A 22909-nucleotide genomic window follows, 5' to 3' on the forward strand; every position below is an offset into this window, starting at 1 on the left:
CCAATTTTAAACCAGCTGGATTCAAATTAGTTCCATAAAACGCCAAAAAACCCGGTTTGATTGCCTTTTGTTTTCTGCTTAACAATCGCAAAATGTTACACTAAAATGGCAAGGCAAGTATATTTGTATAACACATTTTCACCAACAAGGCAATTCAAAGTGCTTTGGTTAAAATGAACAAAAAAGTTAGATTTTTTATGGTAGAGTCATTTCGTTGATGCCTAATTAAATCATTAAATGTCAAAACAACTGATCAAGAACTGTTTCAATTTAATGTTAAAAGGGTAATATAAAACTTATATAAATTTGTCAGCAATTTATAAAATAAACAGTTTAATAATAAAATGTGTATATTATTTAAAATCAAAACTGTACAATTTATTCAGGTCATTATTGATTTATCTTCCTACTACAGGGCATCATGAAATAACAAGTCATCATCAGGGTGGTCCTGCCAAACAACAATAACATAAATAAATGAATAATTAATAATTTAATAAATGTTTAAAGAAATACGGATATAGCTTTATAATGAATTCACAAGCTGATTCATGTTTTCATTTAATCATTTTTTGATATATAATTTTTTTTTTTGAAACATTTAGATAAACACGCTTTTCTTAAAACTTTTGATCTAAATGCTTCAATAATTTCTAAAATACATCACATATATAATAATCTATGTATTTATTAAAATTCTGACGTTTGGATAAATGCTGTTTATTTTATAACGAAACAAAAGTGAGGCTTGCGCTTTAATAGCAGAATATTTCTGGAGGGTGTGATCCGACGGAGCGCGTCGTGACGAAATCAGTCACGTCTAACCCTCGCTAGGTGGTGCTGTGGCGGGAGATTCAGTCCTCAAATCTCTCCGCAGGTTCCGAAGAAGAAGAGCACGTGTTTCCGGTTTTCCTCGGAGAGAAGTGTTTGTGAGGTAACAGAGAAATAAAATGGTGCGTAAATTAAAATATCACGAGCAGAAGCTGTTGAAGAAGGTAGACTTCATCAACTGGGAGGTGGACAACAACCTGCACGAGGTGAAGGTCTTACGGAAGTATCACATCGAGAAGCGCGAGGACTATACAAAGTGAGTCAAATCTGTGATGAGATGTTTGGGGTTTGACTGGACTCTGCGGCGTTCAGATGGGTCAGACGAGACGGAGAATGGAAAAGGCCGAAAAGTTCAAGTGTGGAAAAACGAGTTATACACGAAGACGGAAGCAAACGAAAACCAAAGTTGCTATTTATAAGTCTGCTCGTTAGCCAAAATAAAAAAAAAAACACACCCCCTAATTTGCATGCGAGTTAAATTTACTACACAGATGGAATATTATCGAGAAATTCAGAAAATCACAAAGTAAAAGTAGTTTTCCAGGTTGAATACACTTTATATAACCTTCCAATTAGGTTCAAGTTTTACCACAGTGCAGTAAAATTCAATTTAAACGATTAACGTTGCAGACTTTCTTTATAGTGGAAATGCATGCGGCGACAGCGGAAAGAAATGTTTCAGTTTTAACAAGAAGAAACCAACTTGGGGGTTATAAACACAGAGGCACAAAATCCACAGGAAGACTTTCAGGGTAAATAACGTTGACACAATTAATGGCAGCAGTAACTGTTATCATCGAGGCTCAACTAAAGAGACAAACTACAAATCAGTCCTGCAACTAGTTAGTCAGTGGCAGCAGTATCTTCTTTTTCAACTGAAACAGCAAAAAGACAGGGGCGAGTGTATCATCTGCTGAGAGAGAGAACATGTTGACAGAAATTGTTCGAGATATGTCATCCTCCTGGAAAATGTCACAAAGCAGAGAAAACATAAAGGTAATGGCATCCATAACTGATGATGACGCATAACTGGAGAGTAGCAGGAGAAAGTAGCAGAGTGAGAAGTGGTCAAAATGTCCAAGCTAAGTGCTTACATGCTCTACAGAGACGGAAACAAGTTACAGTTTGTGATCTTTAAAGCATCAGCACTATATGAGAAACCACCGGACACAGTGGTTTCAGGGTTCTTCTCAGCCTTAGACTGGGTCAGGTGTCTTAACATGTGAAACATTTATTGAGTTTTTGAAACCACAAACTTTTCAATGTTGTATTTTACTTTGCTGTCTTAATTATAATACATGTTTACCAAGTGAGAGTATTTTAAATGTTCAGCTAGAGCTAATGGGCGTTGTCCAAAAAGCAGAATCAAATCAGACTCGCTAAGTCTATAGCTCATCATGATATAGGACTTTAAGGTGTTACTAAGGTGTAATGTGTGTGTTCCATCTGAATTAGGTGTGTTAGAACAGCATATAGGGAGGAAATGGTTGGTTTTATTGTAGGTTGTGTCTTTTTTTTTTATCTTTCAGGTACAACAAGCTGAGTCGGAACATCAGGGATCTGGCGCAGAAGATCAGAGACCTGGATGAGAAGGATGGCTTCAGAGCTCAGAGCACACACCGCTTCCTGGAAAAGCTGTGAGTCGCCAGAGGCCGTTGGGTCGGAACCGAGACAGCCCAAAAACAGAACCAGTAAAATGTCACAAATGAATCCAAAATAAAGGACATTTATCAGTAAATGTAACAAAAACACAAAGAACTAAAAGATGTTTTCGTTTATAGTCACATTAATGTAGATATATTTATACATGTACAGTTGAAATCAGATGTTTACATATAAAGAGAGAAATCTTTTTTCCTGACCATCCTGACAAGAAGTGAGACTAAATCTTTCCTGTTTCAGGGGAGTTAGAATTACTAAAATGATCTCTAGTTGCTATATATAATTTATGTCATTTGGAAAACCCTTTTTGACCCATATTCTGATCACTTTAATTTCAGCTTAATAAAAGTTCAGGTCTGTGTGCCCGAGTGCTTTGGATAACCTTAATCAGTAACGGCTTCTTCGTTCCTGAACGGCAGTACAGCTCAGGTCTCGTTTCGTTGTTGACGATGAAACTTTCTTACAGAATCTTAACAAAGTCTTTTGCTCTTACTTTGGGGTTTAACACATTTCTCAACAGGACTGTTTCTGGGACACAGAACCCGTTTACTTCCTGACGGCTGGACGTTAACCGAATTTACGTCTGGATTTTAGGTTTCAGGTGTCTGGGAATTGTGAAAAACAGAAAAAAATTTAGTCCGAGTCAGTAATGGTGAGGAGAACGTGTTTTATTTTTTATGCAGTGTTTGTAAATATCTGGTTTCAGATTTAATAGTTCCTCATTACAGGTAAAATAATGTCTTAATGATTTTGCTGTAAAATAGGTATTTCTTTTCGACGTCAAGGGAAGTCCCTCGTTATTTTAAGACACATGGTACGATGACTGTCAACGTCACTTTGATCTATGGATGCAGCCATTGCAGTTTTCTGCCCGATTCCTGATCTTTGCAAAGCCTAACCTGCTGATTAGGCATTTTGTCTGACACCTACTTTTTATTTTTTATTTTTATCTAAAAGTTGCTAAATATAACAACAAAGTTGCTAAGTTGGCAGCAGTGGGGCCAATATTAGCTGCGTTTCCATTACAAATGTGTGCAAAATTTTGTCGCTAATTTAAAACCCTCCACAATTAATCAATTACTGTGTTTCCATGAAATGAAAATTGCAATTAAAATTACACTTTAATAAGCTCACTCAACAAGTTAGTAACTTACTTCCTGTCATTTCTGCCAGTAGTAACATCTGGTCATTGATCATGTGACTTGTGTGAAGTGAAAGTGTTTCCATTGCAGATTTGGAAAATAAACCGCTTTCGATATGGATTAAAAAAACCCCACCTCAGTAACAACAGTTTTATCAAAAAGAAGTTTTTTTTGTTTTTTTGTTTTCCCCCAAAATTGACGTGTTTCCATTAAGCAAATTTATTTTTGGACGTGTCAAATTGCGGATTTTTATGGTCGGTGGAAATGCAGCTAATGTTAAGCAGAAGGAAACAGTGTGGAAGAAAATAAGATCGGTTTCACATGTCGGCCAATCGCCCAAAATTAAGGAAATCGTGGCTCATTGATCGGAGCACCCCTACTTTGATCACATCTGTTGTTGCCCTCTGACCTTTCCACACGAAGCCTCAGTGGATTGTGACTCGTGTTAACCTGATGCGACACTGTCTGCTCCTCTGGTTGATCAGGTACAGCATCGGCCTGATCCCCACCAGACAGAACCTGTCGCTGACAGAGAAGGTCACGGCCTCGTCCTTCTGCAGGTAAAATCTCCACAAACACAAACCGACGCAGCGTTGCAGCTCTGTTTTATCCTGCCTGCTCGTTCACCTGCAGGAGGCGACTGCCCAGCATCATGCTGAACCTCCGCATGGCTCAGAACCTGAAGACGGCCATTACGTTCATCCAACAAGGACGTATCCTTCAGTCCGTGTGTCTGTCTGGTGTTTGTTATTCCAGAGAGAACGCAGGTCGATTGGTAGTTTTCCTAAACACGCTGACAGATGTTCGTGTCGGCCCGGACATCGTCACAGATCCAGCTTTTCTCGTCACAAGGTCGGTCTTTGGCTTGGTTTATAACGTCTGACATCCCCCACAATATGTTTTTGTGTATAAAAATCAGCAGCGCTGTCTGAAATTATGTCTTTGTTTTAGAAATATGGAAGATTTTGTCACCTGGGTGGACTCGTCGAAGATCAAGCAGCACGTCCTGAATTATAATGACGAGGTGAGACTTTCATTCATCCATGAATGAATGGAGGAGCTGTGTTCTATAGCTGTGTTTCCACTGACCATAACATTCGCTTAATGGAAACACGGCAATTCCGAAAAAACATGTTTTTCTATAAAAATGTTTCTACACTAAGATGAGGTGGTTTTTTGGCCGTATTGAAATAGATGTATTTTTGCGATGGAGACTCTCTTTTTTTTTTTTTACATCGCACGAGTTACATGATCAGCAACCAGATGTTACCAACCAGATGTGGAAACAACTGCAGGAAGTAGTTGTAGGATGATGGCGAGGCCTGATTTCTCAATGACCAACTTTTTCACATGTGATTTTTAATTGAATTTCTGGTTTCATTGAAACATTACAATTGGGAAATTGTGTTTTCTCGATATTAGCAGGATATCAACGAACATTTCCGCACATTTGTTACGGAAACGCAGCTTCGAGAGCCTCGGTTATCGAGTTATGAAAATCTCTGTCATGTTGTCTTAATGTAGGATCACGACTTTCATTAATGTTTCTGTTGCAGAGAGACGACTTTGATCTGATAGCGTGAATGGGAATGAACTGTGCTGCGAAGACAACAGAAGAGGAGGAATGCTTTAAATTCCAACAGCACAGACTTACGGACTTCTGGGCAAACGTTTACTGTAGAGTCCTTCTGGATATGAAGGATGAATGCTGCCACATTCAGCATGAAGCGGTCTTTAAAATGTAGAACTCCTGAGTCCTGGCTTTAACATTAGGACCAGTTAATGGGCCCTGATTTCCTTTAATTTGGGTAATCGGCTGATACTTACAGAGCACCTGAATAATTAAAAAAAATAAATTATATCGGCCAAAATCTGAATCGGCAGATCAGGTTGACCTTATGGACCCATTGACTCACATGTAAGTGTCTTTCCTTGTGATAGTTAAGGGGTAAAAGATCTGTGATCAGCCAGAAATCCTCAATCGGTGAAGCCCTGTTTAAAATACCTCAGGATAATAATTTAATTCCAGAACTTTTTTTTGGAAATATAAAAAAAAATTCTGATCCTTTTAGCTCATTTCTTTGCTTCGAATCACACTATTCTAACCCGTTTCTCACCTCATGGTAAAAATCCAAGTCCTTTATTTTGGTTGTGTTTTTATTGTGCATTGTTATGAACAATTTTTGAATTGTTCATAACAATTCAAAAATGCACAATAAAGTGTTTATTGGGATCAGTAAATAAATGTATTTTCTGAAAGATGCTGATTCATTAGTAGTAAACTTTCTGACAGGAACCTTGTGAACGTGACCAACCAGGAACTGAACCGGGTCTGATTTTCAAAGTACAGTAAGAAAAAGAACATGTTTAGGTATTGAAGTCAGTAACAGTGGCTGGTTTCCAAATGAAAGTTACTGTTCAGGTTTGATTTGATGTAGTTTTCAAGTTGTTTAATTAAATTTTGTCCCTTAACTTATTGCACGAAAAAAAAAACACTTGTAAGAAAGTAAACTACAATTTCTGAACATGCAGTTAGGAGGCCATTGTAAACTACATTAAGTATTTCATTAGTATCTCTAGATAAACTAGGAAGTTATTAGAAAGATTATTCTAGTAATTCAGGTTAAAAAAGGTGAAACCTAAATGTGTTATGGATTCACTTCACTGTGAAATGTTTCAAGTATTTGGATTCATTTTGATGTTTGACTGAAATGGAATTACAACCCAAACTTCACGAGTCGTGAACCTGGTTTTGTATTTTGAGCATTTTGTACTTGTTTTCTCTTTTTTTACTGCTTTAGAATATACATGCTTTTTATTATAAACAGTTAAACCCAGAGATGTTCATGATGTCACCATACATGATAGTTTGCTAAATCTTTTATTTTTTTCAAAACAATACAAATTAACCAGAGTGTTTTCCTCACAGTGTCAACATATTATCTGGAAGCTGCTTCTTCTTCTTCTTCTGTTGTGTAACTCAGAGAAGCTCCGCCTCCAATGTGCAAACATCTGCCTCTGTAAACAACCACAACGGCCCTCTGTAGAACATTTGTCTCCGTACAAAAGAAAAGTCCAACTAAACACCGACAGCTCTGCTTTCACAGGATACAAAACCTAAAGCTACAGCAGAGAAGAAAGGTCTTCCTCCACCACAGAAAGAGGGAAAACTTTCCCCCCCTTTTCAGAGTCTTTGTTTAATCATCAAAGCCACCAAAAGCGCACATAGATGATGAGCGTCACGAAGACCAAAACCACGGCAGCGACTTTAGCGTAGGTGGAGCGGGTGTTGAGGAACCTGGCGTCGCTGCGGTACTTCTCGGCCTGGCTGCGCAGGTTGCTGGCCTTGGTGTCCAAAGCTGATGAAGAAAGCAGATTCGGGGTTAGCTGGAGTCGGACAACTGGTCAATGGGTTGGGGTTTTACTCCAAACTGGTTACCAGAAAGAGCTTCTCCTCTCTGCAGGACTTCCTCGATATTTGCCACCATAATTCTCTGGACGTCCTGCAGCTCCGTGCTGACGCTGCTCAGGTTCCTCCGAGCCCTGCTGTCAACGTAAGACTTCTTTGTTTTCTGGATGTACGTATCTAGAATATTAAAAAAAAAAAGTTACTTTTTCCTCCTGCTCTTTACATATGTGTCCTAAAATGGACCCAAAAGACATTTAATTCTTCAATTTCAGAAAACACTCCGACGATAAAGATTAGATTTTAATCAGATATTGTGAATATTCCGTTCCTTCAGATGTTTCGCATAAATGCTAATCTATTGTTTGTTTGCATTTTTTAAATGTAGTTACAATTTTTTGTACAAAAAGAAGACTAAAGTAGACTATCAATTGCTAAATTTAGGAAGCGTTCTTTGTGTTTCTAGCATCCCTAATATTGGGGACACACAATGTATCAGCATTAACATCTTTGACGACTCGATAAATAAAACTGGGCCGATATTAACAACGAATGTTTATTTCTATCTTGTTTCCATTTGTATTTCAGGAGGGGGTTGGTTTTTGTTTGGTCATATGACATTACCTGCGTTTCCGTTAACTAAATAACTGCACATTTTCATATTTTGACAATAAATTTGCGCAATAGAAACACTCCAATTTCGAAAAAAAAATTGTTACGTTTTGGCGCTAGGATGAGGTGGGTGTTTTGGTCATATCAGAATTGGATTATCTCGCAAAACTGCAATGGAAAAAAACATCTTTTGTATCGCACAAGTCACACGATCAACAACCAGACGTTACCACCGACAAAAACCATGAAGAAGACGACAGGAAGTAGTTGGAGGATGATGGCATGGTGTGATATTTTTAATGACTCATTGTGTGAACAAACTTATTCACCTGTGATTTTCAATGCGTTTCTGATTTAATGGAAACACTGCAATTCGACATTGTACTTTTTCCACATTAAAAATGTTTAATTAAATTGATAGAGATTCGGAATAAGGTTGTGTTTTAACCGAAGCAGAGAAGCAATGTCAGTGGTGTGGTCACTTTTTCACTGTGTCGAAATGGTAGCAAAATCTATGTATTATATATTATATCAGCAAATCGATATCAGTCCAAACTTTCATAGTACTCAATCTGGCACAGATAAATTGCTGCTGTCTTTGCTCTGAAGAAAGAACAGCTTTAGTCCAGAGCTGGAGCTCATGGACACCAGCAACCAATCAAAATGTTGTGAGTCACAACATCTCAAACTCATGTTAACTCCATTTTTGAAAGGTCCGCAGATACAAAATGAAATCAAACATCTACTGGCTGAGACGACGAAGCTCCTCGTTAGTGAATAAACCAAACTGGTTTTTTTAAAGAACCTGTTAAGAACTTGCTGAAGCACCAGCTGTGGTTTAGCACTGGAACCGTTCTAATGGGGAAAACCCAAAGAGAACCTTACCAAACTCTATGAAGGAGTATGGCCTCGTCACTGCAGGGACTCTCTTTCCGTACTGCTCACAGAATTCATTGTGGAGGTCCTCTAGGTACCCAAAAGCCATCTTTTTGGGGAAAGAGGCATCACAGAGACACAGGCAGCAAACGCCCTGGGATATGAAGTAACTGGCGGAGGGGGGAAGAAAAAGTCAAACCTATAAATAATTGAAAGGCCTTCGATTCCAGGTTAAATCTACAAATCTTAACTGACCAGAAGTTCATGTTCCCAGCCTCCAGCATGCAGCGGTCCGGGCTCTGAGCGTCGAGTTTCCGGAGCAGCTGCTTAGCCTGACTCTGGTAGTGCTGGAGGTCTCTTCCTGACTGACAGAAAACAGTCAAAGCACATCCATGTTTGTTTGCTGTAGAACCAGACAGTCAGTGAAAACAGCCTCTAATGGTGCAGGTTGTTTAAAACCTGCGGCATTGAATTCTCCATGAGTTCTGTCACATTAAACTTGAACTCTGAGTTATCTAAGATTGAATAGAAATATCTTTTACTGTCACAGTGGGGAAATTCAGGTTCAACAGAGGCTAAGTGACAGGACATCGACTCATGTAGGCTCACACTAAGATAAAAGTATTAAAATATATATGAAAAACTAAATTAAAAATAATATACTGTACCATAAGGGCAAGGGCATAGCTAACAACAAACATGAAATATTGTGCCTTTATCAAAAATAGTCAAATATCAAATAACACAGCTAACCCTTCCCCCACTTCCATAACGCATACACACACAAGATAGCAATAACATTGGTTATCAATATCAGATCAATACTTGTGTGGTAAAAAAAAAAAAGACTAACGTCAGCCGATACCGTTAATGCCGATATACCGTGCACATTTAAAACATTTAAAAAAATTTAAGCAGGCGTGGTGTGAGCTTGAAAGGCTGAAACCATGAGGTGGCAGTGCTCTGTTTTACACCAAGTTTAGATGTTAAATCTTTCAGCAAAACAAAGAATACACTACAGCCATGAGTTAGTTCTAATTTTTTTTTCTTCCCTTCATTTAACCAACTTTTGAATGAGGCTCAGTGTGCAGCTATTGGAGCCCAATTTAGCAGCCTCTTTCAAACCTGTTCATCTTCCTGGATGGACGCAGCCAGCGGCAGACCGTCCGCCAGCCGAGCGATTACCGTCAGGAAGATCATGCCGACAGACGTGGGCGCTCCGCGGCTGCTCGATCAGCCAAGACACCGAACAAACCTCCCTGCTGTTTACTGCGACGGAGCACTTGGAACGCGCAGGGCGGAAATGGTTCGGTGCACCTTCGAATTAGGTCCGACTGACAACACACGGTGACGACGCAATACCAGAGGTATGCTACGGTGGTTTACGTTTGTCGAAAGCTATATTTTTCAGGAATATACAGCCGTAATAAAAAAAAAATTGGCTTGTGTTTGACACACTCCCTCGCGCTGTTTCGTCACTGTGACAGAGCGCGCGGCGGCGGGGGAGCAGACGGCGCCGAGTCGAGCGGAGCTGCAGATGCTGTCTGAGCGGCAGCTCCGAGCGGACTGACAGCACAGGAAGGAGCCGCTGAGCCATGGATTCACCAGAAAGGTAAAGCCGCCTTTTTCATTTCACCCCACTCTCCGTTCCGCTCTTCAGAATAACGCCTCGGTTTTTATCCGCAGCCGCCGGAATGGCGCCTCTTTCCCCAACTTACGTTATTTATTAAACCAATCTAGCATCCTGTATACACCCCCCCCCCCCCCCCCCCCCACACACACACACACACACACCTCCCTTCCTCTATAGAAATGCTGTGAAATCAGCCCCACTGTTGGTTGGAATGTTTTACTTGGAGTTAGCTAGGCTCTTTTTTATTTTTTTAAAGATGTTTACAGTTATAAATGAAGCATTTATGCTAGTAGTTGTGATCGGAACGGGGCCCCGGAAGCAGCTGAGTCCGCAGCTGGATTCTCCTTCGCCGGCCGCTCAGGAACAACCAGCCCGCATCAGGATGGATCACTCTGGATTAATGGATCAGATGGATCCCACCCTCCATGTTGAGGTCTGCTCTGCAGCATTAGGACGTGGGAGATGGGAGCGCGCGTGCAGTGTAATCCCCTGTGCTTCACAGAGAAAAAAAAAATAATAATAAAACACCATTCACTGACAGAAATGACCTAATGAGACGCCCCATCCCGACCCCGACCCACCCTGAAAGGAATGATTGTTGCGGGGCAGCGGGCTTGTCGCTGGTGCATTCCCAGTCCCGTGTGTGATGGTGAATCACAGCTAGTTTTATTGTCCATTCAGGAGTAGAGTGGGGAGATTGTGTTTTTTTATTATTATTTCAAGGGTGGAGCACTTCATGACTAATTGATTATGAAAATTGAGATTAGTTTCACGCAATTAGTTCTTAATATTCTTTGTTTGGTGTTTTATTGGTGATGGCAGACAAATTTAAGAGCAACACCTTTAATTATTAAACTATCCATCATCTGATTATTGATTGTTGTTTTGAGGCTGCTGAGCCACACATTCACTGATCGGCCATGACAGACTGGATTCCTGCCTAACATTGTTTTACTCTCTGAACTGTGGCGGTGTATTGGGGCCATTGTAAAAAGAAAAAAAATCTCTGAAATTTTCTAGAAAAAAAAGAGGAAATTTCTGATTTTGAAAAGTCAAAATCAGAAATTGCTGAGGGGAAAAAAACTCAAAAAGTTTTTTGAACAATTGTGGAAATTTCTAAATTTGAAAAGTGGAAATTATTCACTTTTGAAACTCAAAAATGTTCTTGTTTTTTTCTAAAAAAAAAAAAAAATTCTGAAGTTAATTATAAAATTGCATTTTTTTTTCTTGCAAATTTTTAACTTTTCAAACTCAGAAATTTCCATGTATTTCCAGGACACTTCTGAGATCGATTTCAAACTTTCTGAGCTTTTTTTCTAGCAAATTTTTGACTTTTCAAATCTCGGATACTTTCGAGTTTTTTTTTTCTCCCAAAATATCTGAAATTTATCTCAAATTTTGTCCGTTTTTCTTAAACAATTTTTTGTCCTTTCAAACTCTGAAATTTCAAAAAAAAAAAAAAAAAAAAAAATCCTAGAAAATTTCTGAGATTAATCTCAAAATTTCTGAAGTTTTTTTTTTTTTTTTTTTTTTCGTTGGCAGAAATGTACTTCTCGCTGATCGGCCAGAAAACCTCAGTCGGTGCATTCCCTGGTTCCCGTCCTGTTTAACGTCTCCCTGTCATTAACCCTCATGCTGGCACTGATGAGAGTTTACCTGCCTGTTATCGTCTGCAGGTTTGCCTGTAATGCTTTGGGCTGAGGAGGAGAGCCGTTCAGGAGGAGATGGGCTGCACCTCTGCCAAGCAGGTGTCTTCTGTTCCCAGCGATGAGGAGGGCCAGAGCAAATCCCACAGCAACGGGGACCTCGTCTCTGGTCAGTCTGACACTGAGGGACTTATTCTGCCTCCTAACTCTTCCTGTAGCTTTAAACAGAGGGTACTGTTGGATGGGGATGGAGGGAACTGGACATTCTTTCCAAAGGGACAGAATCTGCTTGGACAGTTGGAGGCGGTTGTGTCGGATGGTGGCAGAGTACCTTCGGGGGTGAACGAATAGCCCTGCCCCCTCCGCGACATCCTGCCAAGGGAAGAAGAGCGCCCCGCAACAGGAGGGCCGTCGTTATTGTTATGCAAGCCTAAAAAGAGGGAAGCGCTGCCAAATTCAGCTGTTATTCAGGCGTCTCCTCCCCAGAGCGCGGCGTCGTTGGAGCTGAAAGTAGGGCAGAAAAGAAGTGAGACTTTCCGATTCAGTTCAGTTCAAAGGCACTTTATTTATCCCAGAGGGAAATTAAATCTTGTCGTAATTCATATCGTCCGAGTATCTTCAATGAGTGGATGGTGATGCTCCAGTAGCAATCAGTCTCGCAACCAATATGAAGAATCCTCTGACTGAAGACTGTTGCTGGGTGATGGTCTGATTGCTGTCATGACACGCTAACAGCTCGACGTCAGGGCAGCAGAGACGATATTCCATAACGACTGAATGACATCATCAGTTGTTAGCAGGCTCTGCTGATCCAGCTCCTCTGCTTTTGACTCGCCTGTTTAAATATCAACCTGAAAACGTATAAAATAACCAAAAACGGTAGAAAGACAGCTTGAAGTTAAGACTTATTGTTTTTATTAAATATACTGATCATGAGGAAGTTAAAACCCTCATTAAAACACTGGAGGAAGTGATGTCATTTGAGCGTTAAATGAAGACCAAAAGCCTGGGTCGTCCTGTCGCCATAGCACATTTTACTGAACGATAAATTATCCCAGAAGTTATTGCAAGTTATTGCAATGAACAAAACTATTGATGTCTTTGAAACCATAAAGTAAGAACACATTACATTGTTCTTAGTGTGAACTTTTAACAGTGGACCAGGGAGACGTTTTAAACATCCAAGTTAAACCACAAAAGCAGCAAACTGAAGACTTGTATTTTTTGGCAGAAAGAGAAAAACGATCAATCATACAAATGGAAATGATTGGCTTTGTTCTAATTTATCGTGCGATTAATTGTTTTATCGACAAGCTACAAGTGTGTAGCTCAGAAAATTAAGAGTAATTACATCAGCACAATATATATTTTTATAAATACAGAAATATGAACCTTCTGAAAGCGTGTTCATGTAATCTGCTCTGGGCTCCTTTAGCGTGAATTACTGCGTCAATTTGTCGTGGCCTGGGAACGCCTCGGGTTTCCCCCGGAGGAGCTGGAACAAGTGGCTGGGGAGAGAGAGGGAAGTCTGGGCCTCCCTTCTGAAGCTGCTACCCCCGCGACCCGACCCTGGATAAGCGAAAGAAGATGGATGGATGAATTTATCGTGGCATTCAGGAGCCCTAGTAGATTATCAATGGTATGGCATTGATGTGAATGAATATTAGATATTCACATCTCTAATATTGAGCAACTTTTCAGAAAAATGGGGGGGGGAATCAGTATTTGGAATCGGCAGCTCAGGCTTTTAAAGATCGGTGATCGGCCAGAAAACTGCAATCGATGCACTCCCTATTAACATCTATTCATCCATAAAGATCAGGTTTATGTTCCATAATTCTCTCCGGGTCGTTCCACCAGCAGCAGTTTGGAACCAGAGTCCGATCAGAGCGGCTCACCTTTCTGCTGCGGCTGCACTCTGACCGCCTCACGGCTTCACCTCGTTGACTCTCCGCTCCCCCCCTCTGACCTCTGAACAGCAGCTCATCTCTGAGTTTATTGGTTTTTTTCATTGAGCTCTTGAGGCTGCTGACGTGGAAATCCCTGGAGACCTGCAGACACCGACCAGCCCATCTGGCCCTCATAATCACATCACAGTCCGAGTCGACCAAATCACTCTTACAGAACGAGCCGGACACCTGACACCGCCAACCCCGGAATATAAAAAAAAAAAAAAAAAGAAGAAAAGCTGTTGATATTCCGAATAAATATAGATGCAAATCTTTCAGTGTTTAGATGTTTTTAGGCTCACGACTTGATTCAGAAGCCTTTTTTTTTCTGTTCATATTAGAGATTCTGCTTAAATGATGCGACTAGCAAGAGGAAACGACGAATAGAGCGTTTATTTAAAAATATTTTGCTATTTACATCAAATTCCATCATTTGCATTTAAACAGAAATAGTGCATCAAATTGCGTAACTCAAATTACCAGCATTAGGTTAGATTTAACCGTCTGGCTTTTTCTTAAATAAATAACTATTCAAAATGTCCTTTTACAAAAAAAATAATGAATTAAGCAGACTAAAATCAATTTTTGAGCATTTTGAATCGATTCAGAATTCCTAGGATTGGAAATTCTGATTCTCCATAAAATCAGAATTTTGTATTGTTTTTTCCCCCTGTGCTTTTACTTCCTGGTCTCTCAGCGCGTGGGATCGGACAGAGGGGAACCGGACCAGCAGCTCGTGTTCTGCTGCTTGCCAGCCATTGTTGGGTCGGGCGTTAGAGCCGGACGCCAGAACTCCAGTATGTAATTACTTTGAGGAGAACTGAACTGTGAGAACTGTTGACCTCAGAGGATTGTCCCGGACCGAGCCGCCGCCGCTCCAGCTGTGTTAATAATAATAATAATAATAATAAAAAGGGGCGTGGCTTCTCTGTGTCTGCTTCTCCACAGATGAGCACAAGATGAGAGGCGTGGAGAAGGACAAGCTCATCAGTGGAGAGGAGGCGGGAGACGGCGGCCATGACGGCTCAGTGCGTGATCCCGCTCCGGGTTTCGGTTCACTGCCGTGGAGAAAATGTTTGAAGTGTTTCTGAGTTTGACTTTATTGAACGTTGTGTCATAAAAGAATAAGCAAAGTTATAGACTAAGGAATTACGTTTAAACAGACACAGATGGTATGAAATGTCAGAACTACTTTACGACTTTATTCTGGTAATATTCGATTTTATTCTCGTAGAATTATGACTCAAAACTTATAAAAAAAACTTTTAGATGGTAATGTTTTAAATTCGGCCTGCAGAAAAACAGCACAGATTTGACTTTCTAACTTGCAGCTAAAGAAAATTACAGAGGTATAAATCACCGTTTTTATGTCCCTTTGTGTATTTTTTGATTCTAATTGAGCACAAAATCACCACAGAGGCTGTCAGGGTTTCCCTCAGTGTATTATAAGCCTGGCGGGTCACCAGGCTTTACTTGTGCCCCCAACAGGCTAAGCATTGCTTTTTTTAAGTCTTTTTAAGGTGCTTGCATTTTGTAAGACTTTATAGTTGGTGTTCAGGTATTAATCTTGCAAACTTTAGATAACACATGGTTATCAAGTGATATTTTCAAATTTCCTGTCAACTTTAAACATGTTTAACTCAAAAACACGACAGGCTGCTGGATGAATGACTGCCCTAGCGCCCAGCCACCGGGCTCAGCAAGTGTTCTGGGGGAAACCTTGGGCTGCAGTAGTGATGATGAGTGCTGTGGTTTGTCCCGCAGGAGAAGAGCGCTCTGCTTGGAGTAGGACAACATGCCAACGAATCGGGATCCAACGGGAAGATTCTGTGAGTCTCAGCGAGGCTGCCGTTTGGTCGGTTTTCTCTCAGGTTGAGGCGCAAGAGGAAAGTTCTAACTGGGTGTCTGTCTCTCCCCCCCCCCGTAAGGAGCATCCACTCCTCGGAGAGCCAGCAGGAGTTCTTCCGAATGCTGGACGAGAAGATTGAGAAGGTAAGGGAGGTGAATGGGTGGCTGCGGCGTTGCTGTTCTGCCCAATGACAGGCAGGAGATTAACGCTGCAGCTGCTGCGGATCTGTATTTAGCAAGGACATGACAGATGACACAATGATGCATAACAGACTCAATCTGTCACATCCAGTGTATGAGTAATATGGTTACCGGCGAGTCTGTCACATCTAACACAGATGAGGGGGGGATGAGTGACCGCTGATATCCCAGACTCTGTGCCAGCATGCAGAACAGGCGGCCGGGGAAGAATAGGGGATTTGATAATGTAATAAAGTCCAATTCCATTTCTCCTTCTGTACCCAGCACTTAGCCACATCCCTCAGCTTATGTTTTTGCACTTTTTAATTATTATTTTGGAGCTGCAGTATGTAAAAAAAGTAAAATTATATATATACATATATAAAACCTATTACCATGTAATGACAGTGTAACATTAGACATATAATCTGTCAATCTCCTCCACCTACTTCCTGAGATAATTCCTTCTGAAGAAATGCACCACTCTGACCAAAAACAACCAATCAGAGGCAGGAGGAGGGTCCAAGCACTGTCAATCATTGTCATGTACTCGCTGCTAAGTGTGCTAATGGCAGAGAAACAACTTACCGTTACAGGAAAAACCGTTTATCTGCCGTCCCAACATCGGTGGCCATGGTAACTTAGCCTTAGAATTCACAACAGGCTACGCTAGCTGCAGCATAGCAGAGAGCACTGAGGGGATGTGGGGCGCTCAGACCCGGAGGGTGACTGACAACGCTAAGACCCGCCTCCTAGCTCTGATTGGTTGTTTCTAGTTAGCACTGGGAGAAGGTAGAGAAGCCCGATTTTTTTTTTTTTTTTTTTCCCCACAGATTATCTGTCTCATACTGTCACAACATATAGATAGTTAAAAGAAATGTGTTAAATATATATCTACATATATATTTTACAAAAACGTACATACTGCAGCTTTAACACATCACTCATACAGGATAGCATGGTGGTGGTGGCAGCATAATGCTGTGTGAATGTTTTTCTTTAGCAGAAACAGGGATGCTGGTGGTAATCGATAGGAAGACAGGTGGCGCTAAATGCAGGAAATAATTTGAGACTGGGGTGGAGGTTGACCTCAAACAGGAAGTGATCCTTAAGCCAAAGCTCCAGCGGCATGGTTGGTTCTAAAAGGTTTAGGAGGTGTCAATACAAACGCACACCACACTTCCATTTTAGATCTTTACTTGTTGAAACTGTTCATTCTCCTTCCACTTCACAATTCTGCTCTACTTTGTGATGGTCTGTCAATTCAAACCCCAATAAAATAAACTGAAATCTGCAGTTGAAGCAGGAAAAAGATGAAAGGGTGTAAATACTTTTCACCAAAACAGTCCAGTATTTTTGAAGGGAAAACAAAGTCAGTGTTACTGTTCATTGGTTTCTAGTGTAAACAGTAGCTGCATTGCCATTACAAGTAATAATAACAATGCATCAAATTTTTATATTTCTTTTTTGAACACTCATAGACTCGAGAGAAAATAAATTAAATAATGTATATTTACAAATGTTAAATATTTGTATGTGGGAGAAACTTCTTTCAATAATCTGCTCATGTTGAAAAAACAAAATTTCACAATTATGGTTTCTTCAGAAAGGCAACTAAAATCACACCTGAATAAGTTTGTTCCCAAGATAATTCATTAAAAAACATGCCGCCCATGATCCTCCAACTACTTCCTGTCCTCTTCTTTGTTGTTTTCTCCAGTGGTTATTGATGTGACTCCTGTGATAAGAGAAAGGGGTCTGCATTGGAGTTTTGCAAAAGAAACCAATTTTGATACTGACAACAACAAAAAAACCACTTCCTCCTAGCTTTAAAGCTTTTTTTTTTTATAGAGAAACAAGAATTTTTCGAAATTCACATGTATCCATCAAGCAAATTTGTTTTCAAAGTGTCAAATTCCGCAAATATATGGAAGCGCGGCTAGCGAGTGCTGATTGTGTGTGTTGTGTCCAGGGTCGGGACTACTGCTCAGAGGAAGAGGACTTGACATAGCCTCACTGTCCTGTATCCGACCGGATGGAAGACGGGGCGGACTCTGGGGCTCGCGGGGCTTCATCTTGTTTTAATAAACTCTGTTTGAGCACGGCGGAGAGGGATCGGTGTTGAAGCCGGAACGTTTTCTCCCTCCCCTACCCGCAGCCTGAGCTCGGTCGGCTCCGCACACGATTCCAGCCGAGATCTGGAAGAGACGACCTCCGTCCGGAACGAAGCCATCACACCGACCCAGAGTCAGAAACATGACCTGGAACGTATCGGACCACCATCAGTATTCATCCACTCATGTGGAGCTGTGCTAAAGTTCCGTCATTTTTTTCCCGTGACAAGTCTCCCCTCTATCCCCCCTACAGAGACGCAGTATGAACCTGTTCTCCCCACAGCGCCCCTGTCTGTCCAGAGGTATCTACGTCAAACAAGGCTCAGGGTTAAAGTGTTGAAGTGTAGCCGTCCCGCTCCTTCCTCTCACCGAGACACTTTCGCACCACGAAACGTACACAACACATGCACTGGCGCACCAGAGTTAGTCACGTTTCCTGCTTCAGTTTCTGTTCCGTGTGACGACGAGGTGGACGCTGCCGCAGCACACGCTGCCGCAGCACACGCTGCCGCAGCACACGGGCGTCTGTTGCTGTACGTCAGTCACCAGTGTTAAATCTGTCTCGTTTTGTTTCATTGTTTTTATTTTATTTTATTTTTTTAGGAAAATTAAAAGTGTTTACAGGAATTCGACTGGTTCTGTTCTAGAGACGAGCAGAGGGACAGCAGACACACAAGATCAAATGTTCAGCTAATTATTAATATATACTGTTGGATATTAATATTAATTAATGGTGACATTTCTGGGGTATTTTTTGGTGGCTCTTGGCCGAGAATGTGTCCACCTAAAACAGCATATGGCTCTCTGCAGTATGTAAGTTTTACTTTAAAAAAAATATATATATATATTTTTTTACATATTTGCTGAAAGAGTAACCATGTCGTGACAGCATGTTGAGAAAGTAAATCTGTGAAAAAAGAAAGCAAAATCAAGCTACTGGTAACAACCGATCAGAGCCAGGAGGCGGGTCTTAGTGCTGTCAATCAGCAAGGTGAACACCCTGCTCAGCCCTACTCCATCTCCCCTCATGCTCTCTGCTGAGTCCTCCCAATAGAAAGAAGTCTGGCAGGAATGAACAAATTCATATGCGGGGAGAAAAAAAAACAACAAAACAACTTTGCTATGTTTCCTCAGGAAGTCATCTTTTTATATTTATTCTACCTTTAGTGAAATATGCAATATTTCAGTACAAAAACTAATATTTGAAATAAAACTTGAAACGGATTTCCCCACCTGTCCTGAGCCCTTGTGGGGGCGCTGGACACATGAAGGGAAGTTTGAGGAGTTGAAACCTCCAAGGAAGAGGAAGCTGACGACAATGTGGGATAATTACTTCTGTCACAAAATGAAAAGTGACTATTGAACGTTTCACACAGCTCCCTCGTATCCATAGCGACGATGCGAGGACCGCACTGCTCTGAAGTTTCAAACTGTAGAGCTGCACAAGCAGGAGAGGAGAAGCACACTGCCACAGAGCGGGATCAATGCTGCTGCTGCTGCTGCCGCCTCTTCCGGCGCTGCCGCCGCCCCACATCCTCAAAGGGCCCAACAGGGGGGTCAGGGGTCACCAACCCATCGGTCATCCTCTGGTAGACCAGGGTGGAGTCGGACGCCACGGCACACAGCAGCAGAGGGAAGCCCCGGTCCAGCGCCTGGCAGATGCTGCTCAGCAGAGAGGGAGAAGCTGAGTTAACAGAGCGACAGGAGGGAGGTGAGGAGAGGCGGAGCGGTTCTGCTGCGGAACGGACCTCCTGTGGCTCAGAGATTGGTGAACTGGCAGCGGCAGGACGGTGTGGACCGGACCCCCATCCTTCTCCTGGGCCTCCAGCAGAACCGCCTGCAGGTCGGGAATTTTCACACAGGAGACCTCCTTCCACCGTCGCACTGCAGAGCACAAACACACAGCCTGCTGACATTTATACGGCCAATACCAAGAGTCTGAAATAAAACGCTCAGATTTCAGGGGGGTTTTTTCAGCATGTCTAAAACTATGGGTGTACTGATAACTCGGTCCAGATTTCCTTAATTTTGAGAGATCGGCCGATATTTACATGTGAAGCAGATCTTATAAAGCCTCAATAAAGGTCCAAAAATCAACCACTGTCCTCTTCTGCTCTGCTGGGAGAGGTCTGACTGACAGACCCACCAAGTCATGTCTGCACATTAATAATCAGCAATGTTGTCAACTCAGTGACTGTCTTGCTACATTTAGCCACATTTCAGACAAAAAAAAAAATGGAATCGGTCAAAATCGGAATCGGAAGATCGCTAATCAGCGATCGGCCAGATCTGACATCGGTGCTGATGGCTGTTTACCTTGTTAATAAATGAGTTGTCTTTTTTGTTTGTTTTTTTTTAAATCCAACAAGAACTAGGTGCAAACTCGGAGTCTACAAAAGTTATGAATGGATGGATAAATAAGAGGATGTGCCAACGGGTCGGATGGATAAACAAGTATGTGGGTGGAAGGGTAAATCTATTGACATGGATGGATGGATGAACAGAAGGACGAACTTGAATTGGCAACTTTTAGACTGGGACAGGTAACCCTGGTGATCAAACATGGCGTCCAACTCACCCTCAGTCAGATCCATGTAGACTAGAAAAGCTGCGTGGATCTGCTCACTGTCCCCCACCTGCAGCTCTTTCATCTGCTGGAGCTAAAACAGGAAACCCCCGCTGGTCAATCCATCTGAGGGTCCGACAGAGCTCAGCCCTCCCCCGGCCAGGGTCCTGTCACTCACCGCGGGATGCCGCAGGATCCAGTTAGCCTCCGCTCCTTCTGATGCCCCGGACATCTTACACTAAACGTCTCTCCAGGTAAAACACAGCAGGTCCCAGAGCTGCCTAGCAAGGCACGGCTGGTGTTTTCAGATTTACCGGCGTTCTGCAGCAAAGTTAGTCCGGGTGGAAACACACTCGTCTTTTCTTTTCCGTATACCGGGTCAAAAAAACAAAACCAAAAACTGAATGTGAAGCAGTAACTTCCTGACGGACTGAACTCAGATATCACACTGATTGAGCTCTTTCTGTATGGAGCTCCTGGGGTGCCATTGTTGTGACCTTCCTTTTAACAAAACAAATGAATAAATAAACGATTGGTTTGTGATAAGATAAATTACCAATCAGGAAATCAGTAGTATGTAGGGGTAAAATGGACTAAATTAAATAAAAAATTAAATGTACCATGTTTAATTGAAAGCTTAAAGAATTTATTTAACAGACAATTAATTGACTAAATATGTCACTTTGTATTTTTATATATTTACTCAGGCTCAGTGGTGGTTATAGAATAAATTTACCAAGGGGAGCATGGTGGGGCCAGTGTTTTGTGTGTGTGGGGGTGAGTGTGTGTATGTTGGGAGGCGAGGGGGGGGTTGCTTTCATGGGGGCACAAAGCTACTGAAGTGTTTAACTGCCAGTTTGGAAATGAATTCAGGAGCAGGACCTTGTTTAAAGCAAAACCCATTTAAAACAAGAAAATTTTAAGATTGATCTCTCATTAAAACCAAAATATCTTCTCTTTTAAATTAGAAAGGTTGGAAACAGCAAGATGTCATCCACAAGAAACCAGGTCAGAAGGAGCAGTGAGCCACTTTATGCCTTCTTAACAAGCCGTAATATGTCAGAGGAGCGTATTTTGATCCCGTTAAAATGAGAAATTTTTTGACTGTAATGAGATATATTGCAAAACACAACTGATGACGAGGCAAAACTGTTGTTATAAGTGAAATAACCTGCCAATGGAACAAGCACTTCTTTCCCAATTGAACAAAATATTTACTTAAAACAAGCTCCTGTGTCTCGCTGACATGTTTGTTGTAAGTTCGGTTTGATTTATTTCAAGTGTATTAAGATATTTTCACTAGAAACTAGATCAAAAATACTTGATACGATTTTGTGTTTTTGCAGTGTAAAGAACTGGTTTTAACAAGAAACTAAATTCAGGAGCAACAAGATGCTGCTCCTGAATTTATTTCCAAATTCTGGCAATTAAATGCTTTTGTACAAACAAAAGAATAATGAAAATACACATACACACACACACACACACACATGCACACAGAAACACAAAAGAACAACATGTCATTCAAAATATTAATATTAATATTAACTAAGCCAAAGAGCCACTTGTAGCTCAAGAGCTTCTACTGATCTGACCACTTACCTAGCAAATGAAAACTTTGATCATGTCTGAATATGGCTGAAGCTGAAACTGCAACACCATAATTTTTTAATCATTGTTAAAGTAAAAGGTAGTTTACATGCCAGCATAAATCATCATAAGAAGTTGATTTATTATGATCTCTTTGGTAGAAATTATGAGATCCATAGCAGCACTGCCCTCTGCAGGCCCCCGTCTAGTACCGCCCGTGCTCGGATTATCTGCCTGGTATCAAAATTAGTTTGATGATATTAAACATTTTAGTATGAGGAGAAAAAGCGAAAAACAAACAAAATTGTAAGTGAAATAATAACACACAACAGCAAGTCATTGGTATGTACTGTTACAATGAGGGGAAAAACATAAAAAGTTTTGAGTTATGCTCATTTCAGAACCGCAGACTTTCACCAGCTGTAACAATAAAACACAGTTAATACAGATGATGCACACAGACCGCTGTTGGTACAGACTAACACCACGAACTGCTCTTTCCGCAGCTCGTATCCATTCAGGTGCTTTACTGGAAGCTGCTCATAATGAAAATGGCTGATGCACCGCGCCCCTTGTGGTGGGCAGCAGGAATTGCAGCCTGTTTTTGTCAGAGGCTGATGTCACGTCCCTGTGGTTTTTCTTCTTCTCCTTTCTAACTAAGCTCTCTCCGTATCCACGTCGAGTCTCCATGGTTATAAACTATTCATGATTATTTTCTGTTCTTTCTGAATGGTGACAAGAAGCTACAACGAAGGACCCTCACTAAGTCTTAACATTCTGAACGGTGCTGAACTTTTTCTAACGTACGTGTGATATCGCCATGTTTTTGTTTCTGGAAGCATTTTTTTTTGGTG

General features: G+C 41.2%; 4 protein-coding genes and 1 long non-coding RNA gene across 7 annotated transcripts; 2 read left to right on the plus strand and 3 right to left on the minus strand.

Moving 5' to 3' along the window:
* Window positions 1-880: 880 nt before the first annotated feature.
* On the plus strand, window positions 881-6472 carry imp3 (IMP U3 small nucleolar ribonucleoprotein 3). Its single transcript, XM_032565500.1, has 7 exons — window positions 881-1087; window positions 2361-2468; window positions 4121-4195; window positions 4269-4348; window positions 4436-4487; window positions 4587-4659; window positions 5192-6472. Exons 1-7 carry the CDS (start codon window positions 951-953, stop codon window positions 5216-5218), a joined length of 552 nt encoding a protein of 183 aa, XP_032421391.1. The 5' UTR covers window positions 881-950; the 3' UTR covers window positions 5219-6472.
* Window positions 4009-4354, minus strand: LOC116721641 (uncharacterized). The gene is made up of 2 exons (XR_004339636.1): window positions 4263-4354; window positions 4009-4189 (listed from the first exon to the last, which is right to left on the minus strand). It is a non-coding gene; the product is annotated as an uncharacterized LOC116721641 (long non-coding RNA).
* Window positions 6473-6497: 25 nt separating the features above from the next.
* sec22ba (SEC22 homolog B, vesicle trafficking protein a) lies at window positions 6498-9845 on the minus strand. The gene is made up of 5 exons (XM_032565497.1): window positions 9655-9845; window positions 8785-8894; window positions 8539-8699; window positions 7075-7221; window positions 6498-6994 (listed from the first exon to the last, which is right to left on the minus strand). The coding sequence occupies exons 1-5, from the start codon at window positions 9727-9729 to the stop codon at window positions 6840-6842; spliced, it is 648 nt and encodes a 215-aa protein (XP_032421388.1). The 5' UTR covers window positions 9730-9845; the 3' UTR covers window positions 6498-6839.
* Window positions 9846-10016: 171 nt separating this feature from the next.
* LOC116721635 (uncharacterized protein C1orf21 homolog) lies at window positions 10017-18526 on the plus strand. 2 transcript variants are annotated; one of them, XM_032565508.1, is made up of 6 exons: window positions 10017-10141; window positions 11839-11977; window positions 14706-14785; window positions 15522-15586; window positions 15686-15749; window positions 17758-18526. In XM_032565508.1, the coding sequence occupies exons 2-6, from the start codon at window positions 11887-11889 to the stop codon at window positions 17794-17796; spliced, it is 339 nt and encodes a 112-aa protein (XP_032421399.1). In that variant the 5' UTR covers window positions 10017-10141; window positions 11839-11886; the 3' UTR covers window positions 17797-18526. The 2 variants fall into 2 exon arrangements, with proteins under 2 accessions (XP_032421399.1, XP_032421400.1); XM_032565509.1 differs by having other exon boundaries at window positions 14706-14758.
* tsen15 (TSEN15 tRNA splicing endonuclease subunit) lies at window positions 15814-20842 on the minus strand. Of its 2 annotated transcripts, XR_004339630.1 has the most exons (5): window positions 20644-20697; window positions 20478-20559; window positions 19648-19783; window positions 19133-19561; window positions 15814-15831 (listed from the first exon to the last, which is right to left on the minus strand). XR_004339630.1 is itself a non-coding variant. In XM_032565502.1 (4 exons), the coding sequence occupies exons 1-4, from the start codon at window positions 20695-20697 to the stop codon at window positions 19381-19383; spliced, it is 453 nt and encodes a 150-aa protein (XP_032421393.1). In that variant the 5' UTR covers window positions 20698-20842; the 3' UTR covers window positions 19021-19380. The 2 variants fall into 2 exon arrangements, 1 of the variants encoding a protein (XP_032421393.1); XM_032565502.1 differs by lacking the exon at window positions 15814-15831 and having other exon boundaries at window positions 19021-19561; window positions 20644-20842.
* Window positions 20843-22909: the final 2067 nt, after the last annotated feature.

This window comes from Xiphophorus hellerii, chromosome 6 (genome assembly GCF_003331165.1).
Source record: "Xiphophorus hellerii strain 12219 chromosome 6, Xiphophorus_hellerii-4.1, whole genome shotgun sequence".
Taxonomy (NCBI): domain Eukaryota; kingdom Metazoa; phylum Chordata; class Actinopteri; order Cyprinodontiformes; family Poeciliidae; genus Xiphophorus; species Xiphophorus hellerii.